The sequence below is a fragment of the Gymnogyps californianus genome, chromosome 8 (genome assembly GCF_018139145.2).
Source record: "Gymnogyps californianus isolate 813 chromosome 8, ASM1813914v2, whole genome shotgun sequence".
Classification (NCBI taxonomy): domain Eukaryota; kingdom Metazoa; phylum Chordata; class Aves; order Accipitriformes; family Cathartidae; genus Gymnogyps; species Gymnogyps californianus.
This window is the reverse complement of record NC_059478.1, coordinates 23832488-23856402: the sequence shown is the minus strand read 5'-3', so window position 1 is coordinate 23856402 and position 23915 is coordinate 23832488. Positions and strand designations below refer to the sequence as shown.

Here is a 23915-nt window from a genome sequence, read left to right as displayed (position 1 = left end):
TCATCCTTTTCCCTCCCATGTAAAGGCTTAGCGCAGGGACAGCAGGAGGGGCCTGGCTTGATGTGACTCTGACTCATCAGAAATCAGATATTTGCTGCTTGGGTCACAGCAGGGTCCCCGAGGCTGGGCAGACACTTTCTGCCCCACGGAGCTCTCAGTCTGGTGCAACGCATGTAGCAGGGCAGGGTCAGGTCAACAAGTCATGCTGGCTTCTTACCGGAGGTAGAAAACAGATTTAGTGGCACGTTCCTGGTAGACAAACATATTCTTCCTGTTCACCACAGAGAAGGCGTTGAGCACCGAGCGAAGCGCCTGGATAGCTGTGGGCAATGTGCGATGTTAGCTATCCCACATACCCTTCTCTGGTGTGCCAATCCAGCCTGAAGCCAGACTCTTGACATGCAAAATAAGAGGGAACCTGGGCTGTACGCACCTCGCGAGACCCCCATGTTGGGGCCCATCTTGAGGCGTGAATGCACATGGATGAGTGTGCTCCACACAACATCACAAGCAAAATGCCCTGGCATGAACTGCATGGTGGCAGCCAGGTAGTCCCGGGGCTGGTAGCTTTCCTCTACAGAGTAATCTACAAAGAACATAGGACATAGCTGGGGCCATAGCATGGAAGTCACCATCTTTTTAGTCACTCATGGGCAGGCAGTAGCACTGCCACTGAAGCATGGCCAAGGGAGTATTCATACCATCTGTGGGCATGACGCGCTGCCTGTATGAAGTATAGGGCGTTTCGCTCTTCCAGATGTCCTCCTCACTTTCTGCCACCAGTAATGAGTTGCATATGTGGCTGTCATGCAGGTCTTGCAGCAGCAAGCGCTGCAAAGGATGAGAAAAGATTGGTTCTGTTGCTTTCACAGCCCACAGAAGACAGCAAGGAGAAGGGCTTAGGGCCAGACTGAGTTCCTTTTCCTTTGACCCCCAAGCTGGGACTCCACCAGCTGAACTGGCTCGCCAGGCCCTCCTCTGAGCTAGGCCTGGACCAGATGGCCTCCAGAGGTCCCTTCTCATCTAAGCCATCTCATGACTGGCAGCTCTGTCCCTGCCCTCTGAAGATTTGTTACCTGATTGACAACCCTGCAGATTTCACTGATCTTCTTCACCACCACCTGGTTGAGACTCTGGCACTCCCCTGGCTGCTCATCTTCTGTCTCTGCTGATGCTGTCTTCTCCACACTCAGGCTGCTTTACAGGGGAGGGGAGAGAGGGGTCAGCAGGGCACCTGGACAGTGCCTGTCCCTGTGTGCTGGGAGCAGGAACACAGTGGGGAAAGACAGCAGCTTTCCCCTTACGGAGCACCAGTCTAGTCCTGCAGCTCCCCACCCACACTGGGCAGGAAGGAGATCCTGTCCAGAGATGAGTGAGTGGCAATAAGGTCCTGGTACAGAGAAGCAGTGGCCAGACAGGGGACCCTCCTTACCGTGTGTGGTAATAGACCTCCACTCGGTCCTGCTGGATTTTTATGATGAGCCAGAAATCTGGCATGAGGGGACACCTGGGTTCCTGGTCACTCATTAGCGCCTCCTCATACTCCGAGTCACTGCTTCCCCCATCGTAACCTGCAATGTATCCTCACTTCAGTCCCAGGCCTTGCAAGCCAGCCTCCTCCCTGGGCACAGCAAGCTCTGAGAGATCAGTTCCACTCACAGACCCTGTCCTCAGGGCTCAGGGGTCACCCCAGCCCAGGCACACAGTCCCCCCACACCCCTGCACTACTATGTCACTGCCAGTGTCTGGCTGCACACTGCCGGTCAGCCCTGCCCCAGGAGACTCACCCAGGTGGTCAGAGTCCATGCTGCCCTGGCTCGACACTAGGCTCTGCACGCGGCTGGGACGCTGCTTGCTGGAGCCTGCAAAGAGAAGGGTTTGATCATGAAAGCACTTGCTAAGCCCCTTCACACGCCCCATGTGCTGAAGAAACATTACACCACAGGACAACCAGGCAGTGCTGGCCATGGGGAGGCAGCGCTGGGGAATGGGGCTCTTGCAGCCATTACTGGAGTCACCAGGAACTTCACGTTATTAGGGATATCAGTGCGGCAGTGCAGCCTAGTACCCTGGGTACTGTTAAGCAGTGAATTGCCAGCACCCTAGCCCTAGCAAGGAAGAGACCAACAGTCCTGGGTACCAATTCTGGTGTTTAGGGACTGGAACAGGAGTAGCAGTCATATTTTGTATGCCACAGCCAGAACTGGACTCTTCCCTTAAAAGTTCCCAAGGCTGAAGTACATCCTGCCCACATTCGCAGCTCCTACCTTCCCTGCCCTGTGTTACGGAGTCAGCCAGGCTTGCTGCAGATGGTGTCACCAATGGTGATTTCTCACTGTTGCCCTTTTCCGAGGATGAGGATGGCAGTGACTGTATGGTTGTCTCTGGAGCTGCCTCCTCCAGGGAGTCATGGCCAGGTGCTCTGCTCTGCTCAAGGTTCAGCGCTTCTCCTGGGACCTGCACACAATCCAAGGTTGCAAAAATGACCAGAAAAACAGACACTGAAAGAAGTCCCATCATCCTCCTGCATCCTTCTACCTTCTGTTACCAGAGTGTCCCACACCTTCCCACCAACAGACCACCTCAGTGTCTCTCACCTCATCCTGGGTGTGGCTGCCCCCACCTACGGGGTTTCCTGTGTCTGGCACAATGCGTGTCTCACTCTCCGACCACCCCCAGAGACCCTGGGCTTCTTCTGGGAGGACACAGCTTGCATGGTGTAGCTCAGAGCCCTCTGCCTCTGCTTCACTGCTCCCCTCCTGGCCTGCCTGGCCCAGGGCTGTCCTGGTGCCCCCTCCAGCTGGCTGCTGCAAGCAGGGTGTCCCCGAAGGGTTTGGGGCTGCCCGCCTGGAGTGCAGGCGGCTGATGGAGATGTAGTGGTAGTCACTGCCTTCTGCATTAAGCATGTAGCCTGGCAGAGCCATTCTTCTGAACTCCTGCAATACACGGAAAAATAAGCATCCTGCTAGCTAAGTGTATGACACTGCCTCAGGGCTTTCTCTTTACCTCCTTGAACTTCTCCAGAGAGTGCTCAGGTCCAAAGACAAACTGGAGTAGCACCACCTCGCTGTGGCAGCTGGGCCGCCCCTTGGAGTTATAGATGTGGGTGGCCACCCGGTGCAGGATGGAGGTGCTGATGACCTGTGATTGCCGCAGCGCAGACACAATCTCATCATCCAGGAGCCAGCGAATCTGAGCAGAGCAAGGACACAGAGCAAGACCTAGGTGATTTGCATTTGCAAGGCTGCCCCAATTCTGATCCAAGTCCCAACAGGATGAGGGCAGCCCCTCTCATCACCTACATCCCTCATCTCCTTCTGCAGGTACCTAAGAAAAGGCCTTTGGAAGACAGCTCTGCCTGTCCCACCCCAACTGCATTAAGAATTTTGTCAGGGTAATCCCACACTTTTGGGGAGCACAAGGCCAGTGCCCTGTGTGACACCAGCAAGGCCTGATAGTCAGTTCAGTTGACAGAGGTTGCAGCTTGGAGCAGGCTAGGAAGTGTGGAACAGCAGTTGTGTGCTGTGGCCACATTGCTCCAGCTGGAAGCAAGAAGTAGGCAAGGCTGGCTTACCTCATTCATAGTAGCTTCAATAGCCTGCCTGTGCACTCCAGGGAGGTTGGAAAGTGCAGGGTGCCTAAGAGAGAGGAGAAAAAGAATCAACCAGTCATTCTCATTCATGCAGCCACCACAGTGCAGCTCCTAGGCAGCAAAAGGAACCCATGAGGGGCTTGCTACACCTGCAGTGCCATACCTCTCATCTCCTGTGGATGGGAGCCGTTCCAAGTTGTGCATGATATCCTCATCGGAGCGGAAAGAGGACGGCTGCCCTGGAGAGCGTGTGAAGGACACGCTGCTCTCTGAGGTGCACCTGTCACAGGAGAGAGAGAGCAGGCTGAGCATCAGCTTTTGAGCCAGAGGATAAACAGACACAGGCTCCAGAGAGGGGAAAAGGGATCTCTAGAGAAGGTGAGCCTATCTTGGAAAAATTTCAGTTTTCTTAGGGCTGTGGCAGGGTCTGTGAGAAGGAGAATCCCGAGTCTCAGCACATGGAGAGGAGCAGAGACTGGCTGGCTGCGAAGGGCAGGCAGAGAGTGGGTGAGTCACTGGGCCTCTTTCCACCTACCTGTTGTGGAGAATGTCTGTGTTCACAACTTCTATCTCCAGGGGCAGTGTCAGCACGAAGATGTCCAGGGTCACACAGAGGTCCCCCAAGTCAATGGTGTTCAAGCCCTGGCAGCTTTCCAGGCAGCCCAGAACTTCCCCTGAGGAGAGATCACAGAGGAAGGGAATCAAGCAACAAGAAGCTCTGCTTACATACATACACAGCCTGGTGGCAAGTACAGAGACTGCGAGAGGTGGCTGTCCCACCCACCTGGACAGGCTCAAGAAGGCCACCATTCTCCATGATCCTTTCAACCTTCCATGACCAATCCCACAGCAAGTGGGAGACCTGGTGAAAAAGCCCCTGTCTGATGCTGGGACACCCTGGGAGCTCTGTATAGGGAGGGCTGGTCCAGAGGGACTGCTGTTTAGGACACAGCATGTTTGTTCCAGAGGCTGCTCACCCAGCAGGGACCTGACAGAAGCCCTAATGACCTTTAATCTCACAGCAAGGCTTGCTCTTACCTAGACAAGTTGGCAGGGACTGTACGGGCATGGAGCTGTGCTGGCTACGCAGCTTCACTGAGCAGGTAAGGTGCACAAAGAGCGGGGGCATCTCCTGCTCGAGGAACTCCTGCTCATTGAGTGAGTCCCCTCCCAGCACGCTGAAGGAGTCATCATCCTGGTTCACTGTGTTGGAGTCCGAGATGGAATCTGTGTCTGGGAACTCGTGCTCCAGCTTCTCACGGTACTCCACCTCCAGCTCTGGGTCACTCTCTGTGGCAATGCAGCACCCCGACACAGTTCCTGTTGATACAGGTTCCCTGTTAGCAAACCAGGCCCACGTTCCCAGAGACCCCACCAGACATAGCCAAGCTCTGAAAGGCATCACCACAGTGAGACTACAGTCATTTTCTTCTCCAGGACAGAGCAAGCAAATTTTACCTTCTTCAGCTGCCAGTTCTGCCTCTGATCCCTCCATGTCCTCACTGCCTTTCCTGTCTGCCTCATCCCGAGATGCCTCTTCCTGAGATGAAGAGAGGAAGGGCAGATGCTAGAACCATGCCAGGCAGTGAAGCAGGCTGTTGATGGACCCTCCAGGGACTCAGTCTACCCATGGGTCTGCCAGTCCCAAATCCAGATCTGACACCAAGCAAAGCTACTTCCCTCCACAAGGATGAGGTGCCTGCCACGGCAGCACCATGCCTACCTCTTTCTTGGCTGATGGTGGGCAATAGAAGAAATAGTGAGGATTTGATGGCACTGGCTTGAAATGCAAACTTCCAATTTCCAAGAATTTTTCCTAAAAAAGAAATCCCAAACGTGAAGCAGACAGTCCACTCTATCCTCCTGCAGGAGCCAAGCCAAGCTTCCACATTCCTCACCTGGATAATCTTATGCAAGTCAGGGTGCGCCTGGCAGGGCTGTCCAATTTCCAGCAGCGAGAGGGGAAACTCTGAACAGCAGCTGGTGCCCATACTGCTCTTTGGCTCCTCTGTGGGGCTAGCAATGTTATGGGAGTCCTGCTCACTGTAGTCCTCCATTTCCGCGCTGACAGGATTGTGGACAGGTCAGACAGGCAAATCAAGAAATGAGAGTAGTTATATGTATTGTCTACCCTGCAAGCATCCCACCTCACAGTTCCCCACACTTCACCTGTGTTAACACGATGTGACTTACACAGCCCCCACCCCTACAGCCCTAGAAACCCTACTGCCACCCACTAACCCAGATAAGCGCTCAGGCTGTCTGAAGCCAGGCCAGAGGTATTCTAACCATGCTGATCCCGTGGCCAGGTACTCCACACCATGCTACACGCCATCCCTGGGAAACAGAGACATGTGGCTGAGTATAGGGACAGGCCTGGAGCAATCTGAATTACCAACACCCAGTCCAGGGCACCTTACAACAAATACCACCATGCCAGCACTCCTAGTGTCTTGGCAGCACAGAGCAGAGTGCAAAGCTCAGGCCCATGCTCACTCAGCAGTTCCATGACAGAATCAATCCCTAAAACTCAGAAAAAGCAATCTGGGGAGTGGGAGGTCGGTTGGTCAGAGTACTCCCCAGGTACTCAGATTAGTAATACAGATGGCAGATCTGGGTGCAATGTGTCACAAGCTGTACATCCTTCAGTAAAGTTTATACAATCTGCATTGGGATAGGTGATTTGTAACATCTTATAAACAAAAAAAAGTTCCCACAGTTTTTCTCTGGGAGAGTAGCACTTGAAGAAGTCACCTGACTTTCCAAACACTGAGTGTTCTTCAAAACCACAGCCTCATCTTGATGACTTACAGTATAAGAAGAAATAGGATTAGGGATTCCCAACAAATGCTAGTGAATTCACTTAAAGGAACTGAGGATAGTCAAGTGCAAACAGAGGACAAAGGACCTAAAGAGGGTGTTTCTTCGACAGACACTAAGGCACAATAGAGTACTTTTTCCCCTCCTTAAGTTTCCAGAGGCAATACAAACCTCATAAATACCCTAAGGAATAGAAGGACAGAAGTTTAGCATCAAGCATATTCCAATTCTGCCTTGATATTTCTCTTGTGAATTTTTTTCCAGTTTTAATTTTAAAAAATGACACTTTATTCACTAGAAAAAGATAACAAACCTGTAATTTTCGCCAGAGTCAACAGCAAACTCAAATGAGTCAAGCAGCAGGAGATGCGTAATTTCTCCAGAAACAACAAGTCTGAGAGCTACTTGCAGACAAACTGCCCTCCAGCTCAGGCCAGAAGGGACAGTAATGAGCTAAGACTACAGGAGAAAGTGAAAGGATGGATGTCACCAGAGATTATAAAAAAGAGAAGGTCCTGGTGGACACCATACCAGTTGGGTATCCCACTGGAAATATCTGTTCTTACATTTGGCTCTGTCAGACCCTGACCTACAACATTCCTTCTAGCAGGCAGCAGAAGATGCTTGAAGAAAGATCTGTCCTGGCCCAATGCTAAGAACAGAAGCAAGACCGAGGTGGGCCCCTACCTTGATTCAGAGACCAAGACACCCCGTTCCCTAGAGCTCTGCTCCTCTTCTTGCTCTATGCTGCCCACTTGGAAGCTGGCTGTCTTGGAGTGTGTATGGAAATGTTGGTGGCTCTCTCGGAATGAGCGGACATGGCTGCACACCGTCAGCAGGAAGTTGGTGATATCAATCTCTTGGAGCAGCTCCTCACAGTAGTCCATGGCTGTAAGTAGGTCCTGGGAGCTGATGCTGTGTGACTGCTGAAGGCTCTTAAACAGCCCTACAGATCAAACACAGTGCTTGAGTGCCCCACCGCAAGGATGCAAGGCCATGGGAGTCAGGCAATAGCCACATACAGATTTTCACGAAGTCCCAACACAGAGTTGCAGTCAGCGCAGGTGCTGGGAGACAAGACTCAGCTAGGATGCCTAATGTACATGTTAGCCTGGGTTTGTGTCACGCCAGAGTGCCCTAGGGATCTGCCACCCTGACGGTGAGAGGAAAAAGTCAAAGAAGGGACCCCCCTCCACAGCACTCCACAGGTCCAGGAATAGCCTATGCAAGGCCCATAGGGAATGCACAGAGGCATCTTTAAATCCCTCCTGGTGGGAGATCAGTCCCACAGCTCCTCCCTTTGCTCAGTGTAAGATCACAAGAAAAATGAGACATTGCTTTCTTAAAAGAAGATCCAGGGTCCAGCCCCAACCCTGCCTCAGCTCCCATCACGCCGCTCCTCACCTTTCACATAGCACTGGTGGGAGTGCTCCTGCAGCAGCGTGCAGTAACTCACCAACTCCTTATGCTTGTGGTCTAGCCAAGCAGCAGTAGGAGGACGTTCCAGAGACTGGGACCTGGAAAAGAGGAGCCACAGCCTTCAGCATCAATGAAGCACGTTTTAGACTATAAACAGCTCTGGCACCAGTAAAGCAGGGCCCTAGGGCATGCACAGGCAGTGGCTGCTATAAGGCAGAGAGGCCAAGCCAAGAGAATAAGGCAGGGCTAGAGCCAGCCTGCTGTGAAGGAAGCTCCTCTGCTTCCTGTCTAGGAATCAAGTATGGTTGGTATTACCTGAAAAAGATGTCCCGGGGAGGACGGTGTACCCGTGGGCTGACAAGCTGCTCTCGTAACAGCTCTAAAGAGCAGCTGTAGATGTAAATGGGGCAACGAAATCGGCGGCACTCGCCTAGCTCAGATTGCGAGTTCTGGCGACAGAAGGAGATATGTACATCTCTCCGCGAGGGGCCACCCTGTTCTCCAGGGTCATGGCTCACTTCTGCAAAAGAAATAATCCTGAGATAAAGGCCTTCGATGGGCTCCTCGTTCTGGGTCTAAGAGGTCACAGCCCTCACAGCAGCACCCACGGGTAGGCATTGGTTTTACAAGCTTCTCACCACTCAAACCTCAGGGGCCATTCTCACCCAGCACCCAACCACTCAGCCCAGTGCTTTGGCCACATTGATCCCCTTCTTGGGCAGCCATGACCGTTCACCACCACCACCACCTTCTGCATCAGCACAACCCTCCATCCTCATTGCAGGCCCGGCTAACTGCACCAGAGGCTGTGCAATCAAGTCCCATATACCTCAAGACCTGTGCCTTTCTCCCTAAGACAATGTGCTGCTGGTAGTGCCAGTCTGCATCACGACACGAGAGCCACTGACTTTTCAGTGCAACTCAGTACTGCCATTCGTAGTAGCTTCTATCTACTTGCAACCTCCTTGCCCACAGGGAGCCAGCCTTGGGCCGTGGGCACTCAGCTCACATTACACTCCCTCACCCCTGCCATGAACGTCATGAAAGCTGGCTGAGAATTCACTGTGCCCCCTGTCCTGACCCTGACTCTGCTGACTGACAGGCAGGAGCTGACAGGCTGTAGCAGCCTGTTATTCCTCCTACCTCAATCTGCCCAACAGTGTGCTCGGGAATAGCAAGGATACTAATACTAATACTTTAGCAAGGTGCTGTCCTGAGGGTGGTACCGTGGGCTGGTGTTATGCTGAGGGTAGGTAACGGCACTGCAGCATCCCCTTCTTCAGCCTCAGCCCTGATTCGCTCTGCACAGACAGGTCCCAGGGTATCCTCTCCAGAACGACTCTCATCTTTTGGAGGTTTGTCCAACCCGCACGCTATCAGCTTCTGTACGTCTGGAAGAAAACTAAATAAAATCACCCTCTGTCCAGTGAGAACAGTTTAACCCCTCCATCTACGCTCCCAAGAGGGCAGATGTCCCTGCTACCTCTTTGTGTGCGGAAGCAGCCAAACAGAGTACTTCCAGCTGAGCTTAGCAGCCTTCACCAGCAGCTCAGTGGCAGCCAGACCAGTGCCAATGCCCAGAAGCAGGGACTCTCCCAGACCATCCCATTAGCAGTCTCCTTATTCCATTCATTAACAACCCTACTGAGAAAACGGTGCAATGGTTGCAGCCAGCAAACGACTTGAAGCCACATCCCCTGCCTGAAAAGACTATGTGGGCAGCACCATGTCCAAGGAGAGAAGAGCAAGACATTCAGCACTTTGCACTACTCTATTCCTGCCCATATGGTGCAAAAAGACTGGGTCTAGACTCCGCTGTTCAATTTTCTCTCCATCCTACCAGAGCTGATTCTGCTTTTGCTGTTCTCCTGAGCAGGCACGTGGGACGGCTACCTCCTCTCGCTCCCCACAACAGGCAGCCTCACCTGAGAAAGTGGCTGGCAGGAAGGTCAGAAACACATGCTGCGGGTTGACCAGCTTGGCATAACATCGCCATTGTGGGGGAAAGGGCCCCGTCGTGTCACTCAGGGTCACGTCATCCTCAGGCAGCTCTGTGTTGCCGAGGCTCTGATGAAAGAGCAGAAGCTGGATAAGCTCATAGCACATGGCACAGGCCTACCTTGAGGTAGGTAGCAACCACACAGAGCAAGTTCCTCCATGACTGCTGGTCAGCACAGCACTGAAATCACCCTGGCCACCCCCTGCACCATTCTCAGAGCAGCCTGGCTCCAGGAAACACCGCATATACAGTCAGGAGATGCTTAGCCAGCTTTGCTGGGGCCAGTTCTGACCTCCAGGCAGTGATTGCCCATGGTTTCTGAGCAATCTGCGGACAGCATCAGTGCTGCTGTAACAGGCTAGACCCATGATGAGTGCAACTAGCCACACACCTACCAGATTCCTGCTTGACTTCAGCCACAGGCTACAGCTTAAACTGCTGCCAAGTGTGGGGAAAACACCAGCCTTTCAATCTCTTCTCAACCCTTCTACTAACTCTCCTGCTCTTCAACAGCTCCTGCCTTGCCTTCAGAGGGGGCTCAGGAGAAGGACAGCAGCGTAGCAGTACCTGCAGAGTACTTGTGGAGCCAGTCATATCCCTGGTGCCATTGCTGCCAACAAGATGATAGGATGTAGAAGCATCCTGCTGCTCCAGGGTCACAGAGGCTTTCAGGGTTTCTTCTGAAATGGAGCACAGAGAAATCAAGCTGAGAAACACCAGCTGAGGAAGAGACTTGAAAGCAAGGCTCCTGAAACACCCCAGCTCCCAGTGTCACTGCTGCCATGCTCCTGGCCCTTACCTCTGATCACAGGGAGTGTGAAGGGGGGTTGATGGCCATCACGATCCCGTTGCAGAACCTGCTCCATGAAAGCCACATGATCAGCATCAGCCATGGGGATCTCCCGGTCACTGAGGTCATGCTGCAGGCAGCCATGGAAGAGGTTTAGTAGCATTTCATTGGGCACAAACGAAGAATCCTTGGTCACTTCCTCATTCTCTGCTCCAAAACAGAACCATAGCAGCTTCAGAGACAGCATCTCCACAGCCACCACCTGCCCAGCCCCCCAGGAGACAGCCCTTTGCAAAGTGACACTTCCACACAGCCAGGAGTTTCCCCCAGCACCTCTGCAAGGCTGACTTGGAGGGTGTTGAGGAAGCCCTGGAGTTCCAGCATCATTAGCTACCCTGCACTGACTCACCCTGCTACTGCAACTGTTCTGGAGATGTTTGGGCCTACAGACAAGAAACCACCACCACCACAGAGCAACAGTCTAGGTTTAATGTTTTCAAAAGCAACTCTTCCAAAACTATCATCCCAAGAAAGACAGCAATATACCTGGACAGCCCTGGGGCTGCAGAGATAGGAGAACAGCACTGAGCTACTGAAAGAGGCATGGCAGCTTTCACATGCCTGCTGCCCAGGGAGACAAGCATACAGAGCAGGGTGCCCATAGCCATGGAGGGAGGACAAGAGGAGGCAGGTGGTGAAGAGGCACCTACCTTTTGTCAGCATTAGGAAGAACATTTCAACCTGCTGGCACCTGGGCAACAGCTTCATGAGGTTGAACTGGAATGGGATCTCATGCACTCGAAAACCAGCCCCCATGTCTGGATCTGCAACAAGAATTGGGAATGTAACATGCCTGTGGGCACCACATAGCCCTGCCTCCCAGGCCACCTTCACATGCATGGTGCCAGCCCTAAACGCAGTGCAGGTAGCACAAGTGAAGGTACACAGCAACACTGCCGCAACTCCCTCTGCTTAGGAGGGCAGAGGGATACAAAGAATGAACGTGGGGAAAGGGCAAAGCCTGCCAGAGGCTGCAGCAGGTTGTGAGCTACGTACAGAGAGGTACCTTGCTGTAAGAGTCCCGTGGGCTTATTGCCTCCTTCATACAAGGAGGGATGGGGAGCCACCACGAGGCCTTACACAGCTTGGGCCCAGGGCTGCCAGGGGACAAAAACTGAACATCAGCGTCGCAGGTAACACTGCTGGAGAGCAATGACCACACTGGGAGCCAGAGGCAGCGTGAATTACCAGCATAGTCAGGGACAAGGACCCCCCCTGGTCTTGGGAGAGATCTCCCATCTGGCAGGCTCTGCACATCCCTGCAGGTGTTCCTGTCCTCTTCCTCAGGAAGGAGTCTCTGCCCTCCAGCCCCTGAGCTTTCCTGGCCCTCTCCCCCTCCCACAGGGCCAGTGATACGATCCAATAGGGTTCTCTCAGGTCCTGCCCTCAGCCATTGGGATGATCGTGGCTCCCTCAACCCCACCCAATATCTGCTGTGTTATTCACTGCACGGCAAGCAAACAAAAGATCTAGGATGGGGTGAACTAGTGACAAGAAAGCAAAAATAGTGAGGTTCTGGAACAGATTGCCTGACAAGGGTGAACCCCCCACATACTCCTGGAGTTCTCAATGAACTATGTTAATCGTATCAGATCAGATACACAATCCTGTCCTGAAGGAAGAGGACAGACCAGACCTCCTAAGGTCCCCTTCCCTATCTTTGTGGGCTAATGGAGCATTCACAGAGGGTTCAGAGATGAACAGGACCACCAGAAAGCAAGCGTCCCACAAACTTCTCTAGAAATTCTCTTGTAACTGAGAACAGAGGAGCTCTTCCTTCACATCATTTACAACTTCTGTACAACCATCTGCCCAAGCATACCCTGCCCATCACTGTACAGGTAAGCTCATCTTCCATCTGCTCCAGAAGTCAGCCCCTCTCACAGAATTACAGAATGTTTGAGGTTGGAAAGGACCTCTGCAGGTCATCTGGTCCAACCCTTGTGCTCAAGCAGGGTCACCTAGTCACCTCTCCAGCCTGGGTAGAAAGCCTCAATGCTTTTTTGGCCTTCCTAGGATGAAGCCATTTCTCTGGCAGCTTAGCACAATTGCAACAGTGACCCACAGCCATCGAAGTCTAGAAAGTCATTGTCAAAATACCTGTTCTGCCTTCCAGAAACCTCTAACAGGCCCTGAGACATTCAAGGCCTAGCTGCCTCTTGCTCCATCAAACCTGCTAGGACATATATGCTGGACTCACCTTCAGTAGCTTTGGTGTCTGAAGGAGGGCAGACCCACTCCTTGTTCTGGCACAACTGGCTGATGTACTCGAAGGTCAGCATGGTGGCAATGCACGCAAGGTCCCGGGGATAGAGCTGCAATAAGCAGTCAAGGCTCAGCTGCATGCAGCAAAATTATTACCCTCAAATGCAGGAGAAAACAGTCTAAAAGCAAGGAGAGGAAACACCCATAATCCCATCCCCTGCCTTGCCTTATTCTCACTCATTGCTCCCTTCTTCTCCACCAGCCCTTTAGCCTCTTTTTGCCTGGTTCAGGAGGTGCATTGGCAGTACTGCCTGCAATCCCTGCTCTGGTCCAGCTTGCTCCCCTCGAATGGAATGGCTCTTTGCAAAGTAATTTGTATTTTCCCACCTATCCCAGAGCAGCATGCATCCACTGCCTTGCACTCCAGAAACCTTTTCTGTCCAGTAGCCCGGTTCCTCTTTTAGAAATCTCACGCTCTTTTGTTAACAGCATTCCCATCTCTTCTGGCCCTCAATAATTCACCTGCAGTGTTGCAGTGCACTTGCAATAAACGCTTCTCCCTCCACAAAAGAGCCCATGCCCCTACCCCTTCAGGGACTCACCGCTTTAGGTATTTTCTGGTAGGGCAAGCCATGCAGGTGCTTCCAATTCTCAGCAGTACTGTGGACATGGCCGCTCTGTGGCTCTACCCAGCACTCAGTGACCAGGTTCAGTTCTGTGTCCACCTCAATGGCCTCTACCTCTGTATCATTGTCATCATCCGTGGAAAAGCTGGAGGAAAGACATAAGGCAAGTCCTGCGAGACGGCACAGAGCCAGCAGCCCACTGCAGCTCCTCTCAGAGCTGTGAGAGCAGCCACACAAACCCTAGGTTTGCAGGCAAAGCCCCAGCTAACTGGTGATCAAGCCATGACAGCTAGTTGTCTGTACTAGATGATGGAGGACTCCCTCCTTCCCACACTGCCTGCAAACGGCAAGTCTGGAGCCATGACTTTGCTGCCAGCCCTCCCTGGGAGCAGGGCAACAGCCTCACCTGTCCTTGGTGGAGGTAGAGTGGGGCGGGAAGAGGATGTATTGGACGACACAGGTGTGCTTCTCCCTGCCACTGCTGCTCTCACTTGAGCCGTCAATCTGGAGGGGAGACACTGCATGAGCCTGGCCAGCAGCAACGGCTCATGCCTACCCAGTGCCCCCCTACACAACACAGCCCCATCACCCAGCTCCACTAGCAGCGGCAGAGAGAGGGAGCCTGTCCCAGCCCCAAGAACTCCGCCAGCACAACATGTCCCTACCAGCAAAGCAGCTCTCTAACTGCAGATGAAGACAGGAAAATGCCAAACCCACAAGCTGCTTTACTTCAGGGGAGGAGGCAGGTCTCCCTGTATGTCAAGGGTGAGTGCTAGAAGCTGATGGGAAATCCCATCACAAGAAGGTGAATCCACCCTAGAAGAAGCAAAGAAGGATTGTGTCCGCACTGCAGCACCCAGGCTCACCTGTATGGGCAGCTCCAACACCATGTTGATAATTCCATCCCCGCTGGATGCAAAGTGGAAACCCTCTGACAGACGAACCCTGGCAACAGAGAGGCAGTCAGACATGGAGGACTTCTCTACCCATACTGCAAGCCTTAAATACAAGAATGACTGTACCCTTCACCCTATAACGCCCTCCTTTCCAAGACAGGGAGCTACACACAGAGAATGGGGAGATGTGACACTTTGCACAGGACAGCCTGTGTGAAGATCAGCATACTCCAGCCACAGTAACACCTCTTGCCCTTTTGTATGCTTTCCAGGACTCTCCTCTTCCTCAAATGCAGCTGCAGAACTGTGTAAAGCACTAGCTCAAGCAGCTCTAGAAGCTGTGTACAGGACCAAAACCCTCTGCACAGCAGCTTCAACTGTTACCTATAATAAGGCCTCAGATCCACCCTGCTTTCTCTGCATCCTCAGGACTAGCTGGAGAAAGCACCCCCGTTCAGGTGTGCAACTTACTCTGTGAGTGTGGAAAGGAGCTGGGCTACAGCGGTGATGGGCACAGCGGGTGCCAGCCCTGACTGGACACTCCAGATCCAACGCTGGTGATAGAAGTAGCGGGACAGCGAGGCCAGGGTGGAAGAGGCAGTACGATTGGCCACCATAGTGAGCGGCCCAGACACCGGGGGATGCTCCAGGTTGAGAATGAAGGGGGTTCGGTAGTCAGAAGGCAGCTTCTCATACCTAGGAGAGGGCAGAAATGTGGCTCGCTGAGGTGGAAAGAACACTCTGCTCAGGGCCAGAGCTGTCTGGATTCACAGCCCGCTTGCTGGGCCCAGGACACAGCCCTCCAGCAGCAGAACATGGCTAGCCCAGCACAGGATCCTGCTCAAACAGCAGTAACTAAATTTACTTCTGCATCATATTACTTAGGAGTAACAAATCTGGAGGGCTGAAGCACCTCTCCTATGAAGTCAGGCTGAGAGAGTTGGCATTGTTCAGCCTGGAGAAGGCTCCGGGAGACCTTATAGCAGCCTTCCAGTACTTAAAGGGGGCCTACAAGAAAGCTGGAGAGGGACTTTTTACAAGGGCATGTAGTGATAGGACAAGAGGTAATGGCTTTAAACTGAAAGAGGGTAGATTAAGATTAGATATTAGGAAGAAATTCTTTACTGCGAGGGTGGTGAGGCACTGGAATAGGTTGTCCAGAGAGGTTGTGGTTGCCCCATCCCTGGAAGTGTTCAAGGCCAGGCTGGATGGGGCTTTGAGCAACCTGGTCTAGTGGAAGGTGTCCCTGTCCATGGCAGGAGGGTTGGAACCAGATGATCTTTAAGGTCCCTTCCAACCCAAACCATTCTATGATTCTATGATGAAATCTGCCTGTCCAGCAAGGCCCCCTGCTGCAATTCACAGCCCTCCCAGACTACAGCTGCCATTCCCAGCCACGCAACCCAAACCCACCCCAACAAGCACCAGCTTCACAGCACTCTCATCCTGCAACTGGCAGCACCATCCACAGACCCTCCTCTCTCCTACTTCCCAGGGCAAGGAAGCTGTGCTCATGGCCTGGATCTCCATCACTACCTGATGAGCAGCTTCTCCAACGGTTTGTGCAACACAACAAGGCAGGGTCTGTCTGAGAGGGCTGACTGGGCCCCAGCCACAGGTGGAGACTTGGAGGGAGAACTACTGCCAAACATTTTCCTCTTTGCTTTTGGAGTTGCCTCCTTGCTCTGGACCCTGTGGGGAAAGCGTAGCTGCAAGATTCGGTCCCGTAACTCCTCCACTATCTGTCATGGCAAAAGCAAAAGGTAAACGTGACCACGTTTGTCTGGAGACATAAGCTACTCAAAATAAGCTTCCAGAACAAGAGCCTGACTAAAACGAATAGAACACTCCTTGAATATACAGATGAGCAGGAGTTAAAGGTCATTTTACTTTTGAGGCACTAGCAAGACCAAGATCAAGATGACACAATGCTCTTAGGTCCACATTTTAACAACTACAAACATTTTTAAAAGCAAAAGAAAGGTCCAAAAAAACCCAAAGACGATTTCAAGTCTGAAGAAATCACCTTCCATACATCTGATGAGAAACAAATTAATTGCATGCCAGCTCCTCCACAGAAGCAGTCTGAGTACGCACTCTCATTCCTCCCCTCCTCCTCCCCTCAACAGCCTACAGTAAATGTAAACTAGTACATATAAGACAGAGTCAGACTGTTCTCACAGCTGATGTGTTCCCCCACTATCATGTTCATGTCTCAAACCTTTATGGTAAAAGGTTTCAAGAGCTTAGGTTATTTTTTAGGTTAATTTTTTCCAAGATACTTTCAAAACGACTTCCTGATTACTCCTTTTAGCAGCTCTGAATATGGTTCTACCCACACCAGCATCTGATCCCCACAATGCCCCAGTATTTTCTTTGAAATTTCCATGGTTAGGTTTCTTTTCATGATCTTTATTCAACTCATTTTAATTTCCATTACCTTCGTAGGCACATAGGAGAACAGCAGCTCTCCATCTCCCTCCTCAACACTAATTATTTCAGCACCTTTCCTCACCATTATTATGTCTTTTTCAAGGAAAGGAGTGTCCCCAAACCCAAACGTTAAGCAAAGCTCTTTTCTGCACTACGATGCCACTTGGGTCCCCTTCACGGTTTCACACTGGTAACACAGAACCACTGCCTGGTGTTTAAGCTCCCAAATCCAAGGTGCACTACTTTACAGTTATCAATACTGGCTTCCAGCTACCATCGTGCTACTTAGGTGTCCACAAAGCACATAGGTTGAAAGGGCAGAGAAAACCAAATAGCTTTGTGCCACCTGCAGATTTTCCCAGCTCACTACCTGCTACTTATCTGCAGATGAGTTCCCTAGGAAAACCACAAACAGCTTCTGCTTTGATGAGAACAGAGCACTTCTTCAATTTCCTTGCCTTGTTCCCTAAAACAGTTTCTGTTTTATGACACTCCATTCCTATTCCAGTTCTACAGCTGTGCCCTATATGGAGTCTCACCAAATGCCTTCTGAAAGTCAGACTGTACCAGCTGCTTTCTTTCCATTAAACATTGGAAATTTGAATAGCTCAACACAAAAACCCCTTCCCCTTAAACAAGGAGGGCTAAGTTCTGCTGCAGTCTTCCACACTGGCTAGCTAATCAGCCCTATGGCAGGCAAAAAAAAAAAAAAAAAGAAAAAAGATTGTGCGTAATACAATTTATGATCTACATACAGCTCCTGCTGCAATGACCTGGAGCTTGCCCAGAGCTGCAGGGTATGGTGCCTGTCTCACACCTTCTTCATGAGACACGTATTAACTTACACCTGCCAGAGGGAACTCCTTCATAAAACCTGTCACTTGGCATTACCAGCCCACGCGTTGGCCCAGCAACCAGTGCCCAAAGCCTGGATCCCCTAAAGACGTGAAAGGGCAGATCCTCCAGAGTGCCAGAGCATTTAGTGTTATCTGGGTTCATTACCTCAGAAAGAGATGGTCCTTCCCATGTTTGTCAGCTTCTCCTCACGCTAACCTAACACTAAAGCTAAGTTAGACAAACCAAAGATTTCTTTCATGAAGACAAAAGATCAAGGTTTAATGATAAACCTCGTTTATAACAAAAGGTTCACACAGCTTAATAGCAGGACATCTTTCTCATACTTACTGTTTCACCTAGGAACACTTAGACTTCTCTCAGCCATTAGAGCTGGAGAAACAGTCCACACAGTAACCCCACCTTCTGCATCTGACTAGGGCAGCCCATTTCTTTTGATACAAAGAGGTTATTAAAAGTCTATCTAGCAGACTTGCATCTCTTTAAAACATTTTCTGGTTATTACATTTTTTTCTCTCCCTGTACTGCTCATGCAGGGTGTTGTTTGCATTTTAACTAACTCCTCCTTGCCCAAATGATACAATATACATACACAATTCACGACCTACCGAAGCAGATAGCCTAGGGAACATGTAGTACATCCATCACAGAGGTCTTTACAGATGAGTCAGACAAGTATCTGCTGTTCCTGACAGACAGTATTGATTGTGCTTTGGTCACAAGGACAGACTAGATAACCTTTGAGTCATTTCAAGCCCCACAGTTGAATTAAGCAGTAGAAAAAACATCCATGTGACCAGCTATTCTATTGATCTTCGAGTCTTTGGGTTTAGATCTTTCACAGACTTAACACAGAAAGCTTTGTCCAAACTGTCCCTTTCTGTTACAGTAAATTCACACCCATCTAAGCCTTAACATAGTAGTTAGTTATTAGAGGATACCTGTCCACAGTGTCGCCTGTGATCTACCCACCACTTCCACATCCAGAACTTCTTGCTCTGCTCCTACCCCAGGAAGCAGCCAGCTAGCTCTCACCTTGTTCCTGGCCTGTGCAGGTGTGCCAATGGGGAACCCCAGCCGGAGAACCATGCAGGGAGCTTTGGAGATGATCCGCACCACATAAAACGAGGAAGGTGTGGGATCCTCAGAGCTACAGAGAAGGGATTAAGACAGGGCTGAAATAGCATGGATCTTGTTGCTCTGTCGTGTCAGACCAAGTGGAGGCCTGCTCTGCAGAGCTCAACAGCCCGCACAACTTGGCAGCAACACATGTCAGTTCTAGGGTGCAGAACCCCCCCAGCTGGCTTCCCTCTCCCTCTGGGCTGTGCCTGGAACGCAGTGGCAGCAGTTCAGAATACGCAGGGTTTCATACCCGCTTGTCTTGCTCTTATCCTCTCCTCTAGACATCTGCTTCTGGCCCATCACACCGTACTGGTCTAACTGGGTCTTTGGGCTAGCCACATGCCCGATTCCCCATACAGGACTGCTTCCGAGCCACTCACCCGTGTATCAGTTTCACATAGGAGTAGCCCTCCACCAGCACAAAGCTGCTCCAGTCCCGCAGCAAGGACGTGAGCGCCGAGTGAGAGATGCGGCACTGGATGGTGCTGTAGCGGCCATTGTTGCCTGGCGTGTGCAGGTGCTTGGGCACAGGCCTGTGGAGTGTGGCAGAAAGTAATTTAAAAACCAGTTTCTCTTCTTCTCAGACTTTGCTATATCCATTCCAACTAATTCTCTGACTGGTACATCAGCCTTCTTCCTCCACAGCAGTCAATATTCAAGCACCTCGCCTGCCTGTGCCTGTCGGCGAGAGCCACACTCCCTGAGCGCACAGGGATCCTGCTCTCCGCCTTGCATCGTTTCTATCTCCCTCCATGCAATATATGGCTATTATTCGCATAACTCTGCAACTAGGACCAGCCTCAGGAAAGCAATGCTTTTGGGGAAGATGTTTTCCAGCAGCAAACAAAAACGTGTGGGATAGCTCCAACTGGATGGTCCACACCCCCTGCAATCAGGAAATCCAAACCCAAGCAGGACTTAGGAAACAATTTATGCTCTTGAGAATGGTCCCCCTCTTGACAAAGACGACTTCCCAACCTACAGCCCCTTTCAGATAAATGAGTCTTCACCATCCACCAGGTCCCATTAGCGAGGCCCTTCCCCTGGCCATAGGCAGATGTCTACGCATCTTGCCTATACAGCAAGACAGCTGCAACTCTGCAACTGGATGCCCTGCTTTCCCAGGTTGGCCCACACTGTGCACGTGAGCTCAGCCCTGCCAGTTACATACGTGTCATGCTCCAGAAGGAGGACTATACGATGCATGTGCAGCCACCTCTGCCAGAAGTTGGCATCCATAGAAAGGATAGGCTTCCAGTAGGAGGCAAACTGGGAATGGCTTGAGTCAGACCCACTGTGCTGCAGGGATAGCACCTGAGAAAATGACAGGGCAATATTCAGCAATAAACTGTCTGGTTCCACCCAGAGAGAGCAGGAATTTCTCTAGCAGCTGAGCTGTGTAGGCCTAGAAGGCTAGCCACATCCCTGGCTTTTGGTAACTGCCTCTCAGCAGAATAACTAAGTGCGTTCACATTGAAACAGGCAGTACAATGTAAGTAAAAATAAATCAGGTTCCTGAAATGTCAAGTTAATTAGGAATTTAACTACTTAGCATCAAGTAAATCAACCATGGAAAAGATGGCATATGTAATGGTGTGCTTTCTGATTGAGAGGGGGATATATGACTTGTGTCAGCAGAGCAATTAAACACTGAGATAACTCATCTGAGAGTGCTCATGCAAATAGGGTACCAGCAATGGGTGGCATTGGGCAACTCTAACATGTTTGTATGGTAACATTGTGATTCCATCAACTATAGCAACTCTGCTGACACAGAAATAAAGTGGTGGTTAGCCATAAGATGGGATGCTCCAGATATACTGTGGGATATGTAACCCTACATAGTGTAAATTTACTAGGCAAACCTAAAGTAGGCCTTAAGCAATAAAATTAAAGGGATAGTTCTCTTAAATCAAAGCTCCCCTAGCTTTGATATCTGCTAGTCATCTTCTACCAATGACAAGGACACTGCTAGCAGGGAACAGATAATACGCTAGCACTTCTGCTCAGTGAGTTTCAATGAGTTTGAATTTTGCAGTGGAAACTATTAGCTCATATTTTGTTTAGTTTCTGCTGTGCAGATGACAAGCATCTCTCTTGCACCTTCCACACGAGTGCTCAGAGCAATGAGCCTATTAAACAACTATTCAGCACATCCTGTGTCTTCACCTGACGGTGCTGAGCTACATCACCAGGGCACAAGACTGCCAGCAGCAACTCCACACATATGAGGTATCCACTGAAAAAGCATGGCAAAAATAAGCGTGTCAGCCTCCCCATCAGTCTCACACATCACATCACTACAGGAGAAGGCTTCACAGCACACTTAGGAGACTTGCTGTGGGGCTTAGAGGTGTAGCTGCAGCAATAAAGACATAGGGTGATGTCTCAGAGGGGAAAAAGTATGGGATGGGATGTTCACAGGCACTGCATTGCACCTGAACTCTGTTACTGAGCAGGACAAAGAGTAAGAGATGAAGCCTGAGAGTTACAGAAGATCTTGATTGCCTGTTGGGACTCACCATCCCCTGGTGCAAGACAGAATATGCAGGAGGGACAACCTATCCCACATTAAATAGGAGAGAGAGGGAACATACTGGAGTGGTGGAGCCTGGGGGGATGTAGAAGAGGGGCACCCCGTTCTTGGTGCTCTCAGGAATGGTGAAGTGTTCTGGGACTGTGTCAAAAGACTGCAGATGAACCAACATCTGATCTGTCTGGTTGATGCTGAAAGAGAAGAGGCAGTTAGCCACAAAAGCCCACGCTCTCCCCCTTGCTGCCCCTGTCAGCCCAGTGCCTGCACACACAGCACTCCCTATGTATTGGGAGCCCATCTACACCAACATAGCTTTCTAGGGCAATGCTGGGATTCAATGCCTGATTGCAAAGAGCGTGTTAAGAGAGTTCAAGTGTAAGAGCCTAATATATAAGGAGGATGATCAGAGTTGGGAATGAAGTGCTAGAAAAGGAATCTGCTGAATAGCAGGGAGTAATGGTCACCCTGGCAAGGAAACACTTATAACCCACAGGCCCTTCAGGCCTAGAGACATGAGGTGTTGCTTCTACTGTGACCATGCAGCACAGCTGCAAGGCTGTGCCGTAGAACACACCACCTCCATGGGAAGGCAGTCAGAATTAAGGTTTGCATCACAGGATCAGGACTCAGGGGCAGCAATACCTTCACCATGAAGCAATCTTACAGACTATGTCACAGGCCAGTTCAAGTCTTTTCCTTGGCTAGATGGCAAGCTTGTCGCCAGTCATGCCTCTTCCTCAGAGCACATTCCTTTGGGACCCTGGGTTGGGTCGGCCACCTGCATAACCCATGCCCCAGCATGCCAAGGAAGGAATTTCTTGGTTACATTGGACACTGGGAACTGCTGGGGATGGTCTGGCTCACCTCTGCAAGGTGTTCCAGAAGCGCCGGATGACTGTAGTGCGGTACAGACTGGTGATAGGCTTCCTCATGGTGCAACTGATGTCATGCAATATGTCATAGCTTCCCTCCATCGTCACCTCCACCCATGTGCTGCGCTTTGATGGGTCCAGGGGCCAGGGTGTCACAGCTAAGTACTCTATCCTCATGTTATGCTTCCAAAGCAGCACTAGTTTCACCTCCAGCTGAGACCCACCTGCATGGGAGCAGAGGAATAATTTCAAGTGCGTGTTTGGTACACATCTGAGCTTTATCTCTGACCAGGGACTCCCAGTACTGTGAGATTGTTTGATTACTATGAGGAGGACAAAGTAATCTAACAACTGTTTGCTCTAGCTGAAGTCATTCTCTCTCCTCTCCAACAGAGGGAGGTTTTGCTTACACAGTAGCATTTGGTGAACAGTTCTTTAAACATACATGTAGTATCTACACTAGAGAAGGCAACTGAAACTCGGCGGAGGTGCTGATGTTTGCAATGGGCTCTCTTCTTCACAGCCCCACCTTTGTTTCCAAGAAAACTATTCCTTTGCACAGATGAGCAGGGCCTTTAAGCTACAAAGTTTTCTCATCTGTACTCTGCAGAGTTAATCTATCCCATTGCAGAAACATGGACATTTGGACATGATGGGCCCAGATCATAAACAACGTGGAAAGTGAGGCCCAATTCTTGAATGAAATTCCATGTTCTTCCTGCACAGACAGTATTTCATGCAATCTAGAACTTCAAGCATCAAAAGCTTCTCACCGTGTTTATGCTCTTCTCCTCCCAAAGTTAAGATGTTAAGAATGAATATTCACCCATTGTTCAAACTGTACATTTTTACCTTTTTCTTTAAGCAGGCTATTGCATCTCGAGCAAGATTAACACAAACACCTGACAGCAAGTCTCACTGAGCCAGAAGAGCAGAAAACTGTCATACTCCTGCTGACTGTGCATGTGTATTTGTACCAAAACAACCCAGGGAAACACATGACTTTCTATAACAGTGCCACGCTGCTGTTTCAACTGCTCATTCATCTATTCTGATGTCCAGCCACCTCTATAGTTTGCCGGACTTGCAGCATTTGTGAGATAAGTGATTGGATGTGCTGGAAACCATCCGAACAGGTCATCAGCTTGGATCCTATGTTTCCTGCAGAGTTGCATTTGCTGCTGTCACAGGCATATCATGCCATCCCCTTCACAGACTGATTACACTCCATTTTAAAGTCATCTTGCTTTTTGCTCCCATGGTCCCTGCTGGGAGGCTCCCTCAGAGTACTCTTCCCCCGTCAATGTTTAGAAGAAACCTTCCAGAGTACATGCCAAATTCATGCTCAGTTGTTCTTTTGATTAAATTATTTTTATTCTGAGAAGCTTCATTTCCATAACATTGACAAGCAGTGTGCACTAGGGGAAGAAATCCTTACCCAGTTTCAGCTGCTACTGTGCAGGTTACACCAAGCCATGGTCATCAGCCTACGACAGAATATCCATTCCCCTTAACAGCCCCAGACGTTCCTGAACCTCAAGAATTCATCTTTCCTGAACAAAGATGATGAAAGGTATATACTATATTTCACCTGTATTTCATCTGAGGGATTACTAGGATTTTATTTAAGGTCACTAATATTTTCCACAATGGATGCTTTGTGTTACTATAAATGCATTTGCCAGGGTTC

General features: G+C 50.6%; 1 protein-coding gene across 1 annotated transcript in view; it reads right to left on the bottom strand.

Moving 5' to 3' along the window:
- SZT2 (SZT2 subunit of KICSTOR complex) overlaps positions 1 to 23915 on the bottom strand; it is a 59693-nt gene that overhangs the window by 24050 nt on the left and 11728 nt on the right. Inside the window, 35 exon segments of the mRNA XM_050900577.1 lie at positions 218 to 320; positions 434 to 586; positions 702 to 831; positions 1077 to 1197; positions 1433 to 1571; positions 1788 to 1862; positions 2268 to 2457; positions 2598 to 2936; positions 3007 to 3192; positions 3575 to 3638; positions 3756 to 3872; positions 4128 to 4266; positions 4631 to 4912; positions 5051 to 5132; positions 5316 to 5408; positions 5491 to 5656; positions 7100 to 7358; positions 7817 to 7929; positions 8147 to 8351; positions 9058 to 9222; positions 9757 to 9898; positions 10398 to 10510; positions 10630 to 10830; positions 11331 to 11444; positions 12881 to 12995; positions 13488 to 13656; positions 13918 to 14015; positions 14378 to 14456; positions 14879 to 15103; positions 15944 to 16149; positions 18731 to 18845; positions 19198 to 19350; positions 19989 to 20131; positions 21415 to 21544; positions 22218 to 22449. Of these exon segments, the coding sequence (XP_050756534.1) occupies positions 218 to 320; positions 434 to 586; positions 702 to 831; positions 1077 to 1197; positions 1433 to 1571; positions 1788 to 1862; positions 2268 to 2457; positions 2598 to 2936; positions 3007 to 3192; positions 3575 to 3638; positions 3756 to 3872; positions 4128 to 4266; positions 4631 to 4912; positions 5051 to 5132; positions 5316 to 5408; positions 5491 to 5656; positions 7100 to 7358; positions 7817 to 7929; positions 8147 to 8351; positions 9058 to 9222; positions 9757 to 9898; positions 10398 to 10510; positions 10630 to 10830; positions 11331 to 11444; positions 12881 to 12995; positions 13488 to 13656; positions 13918 to 14015; positions 14378 to 14456; positions 14879 to 15103; positions 15944 to 16149; positions 18731 to 18845; positions 19198 to 19350; positions 19989 to 20131; positions 21415 to 21544; positions 22218 to 22449 (5356 nt within the window).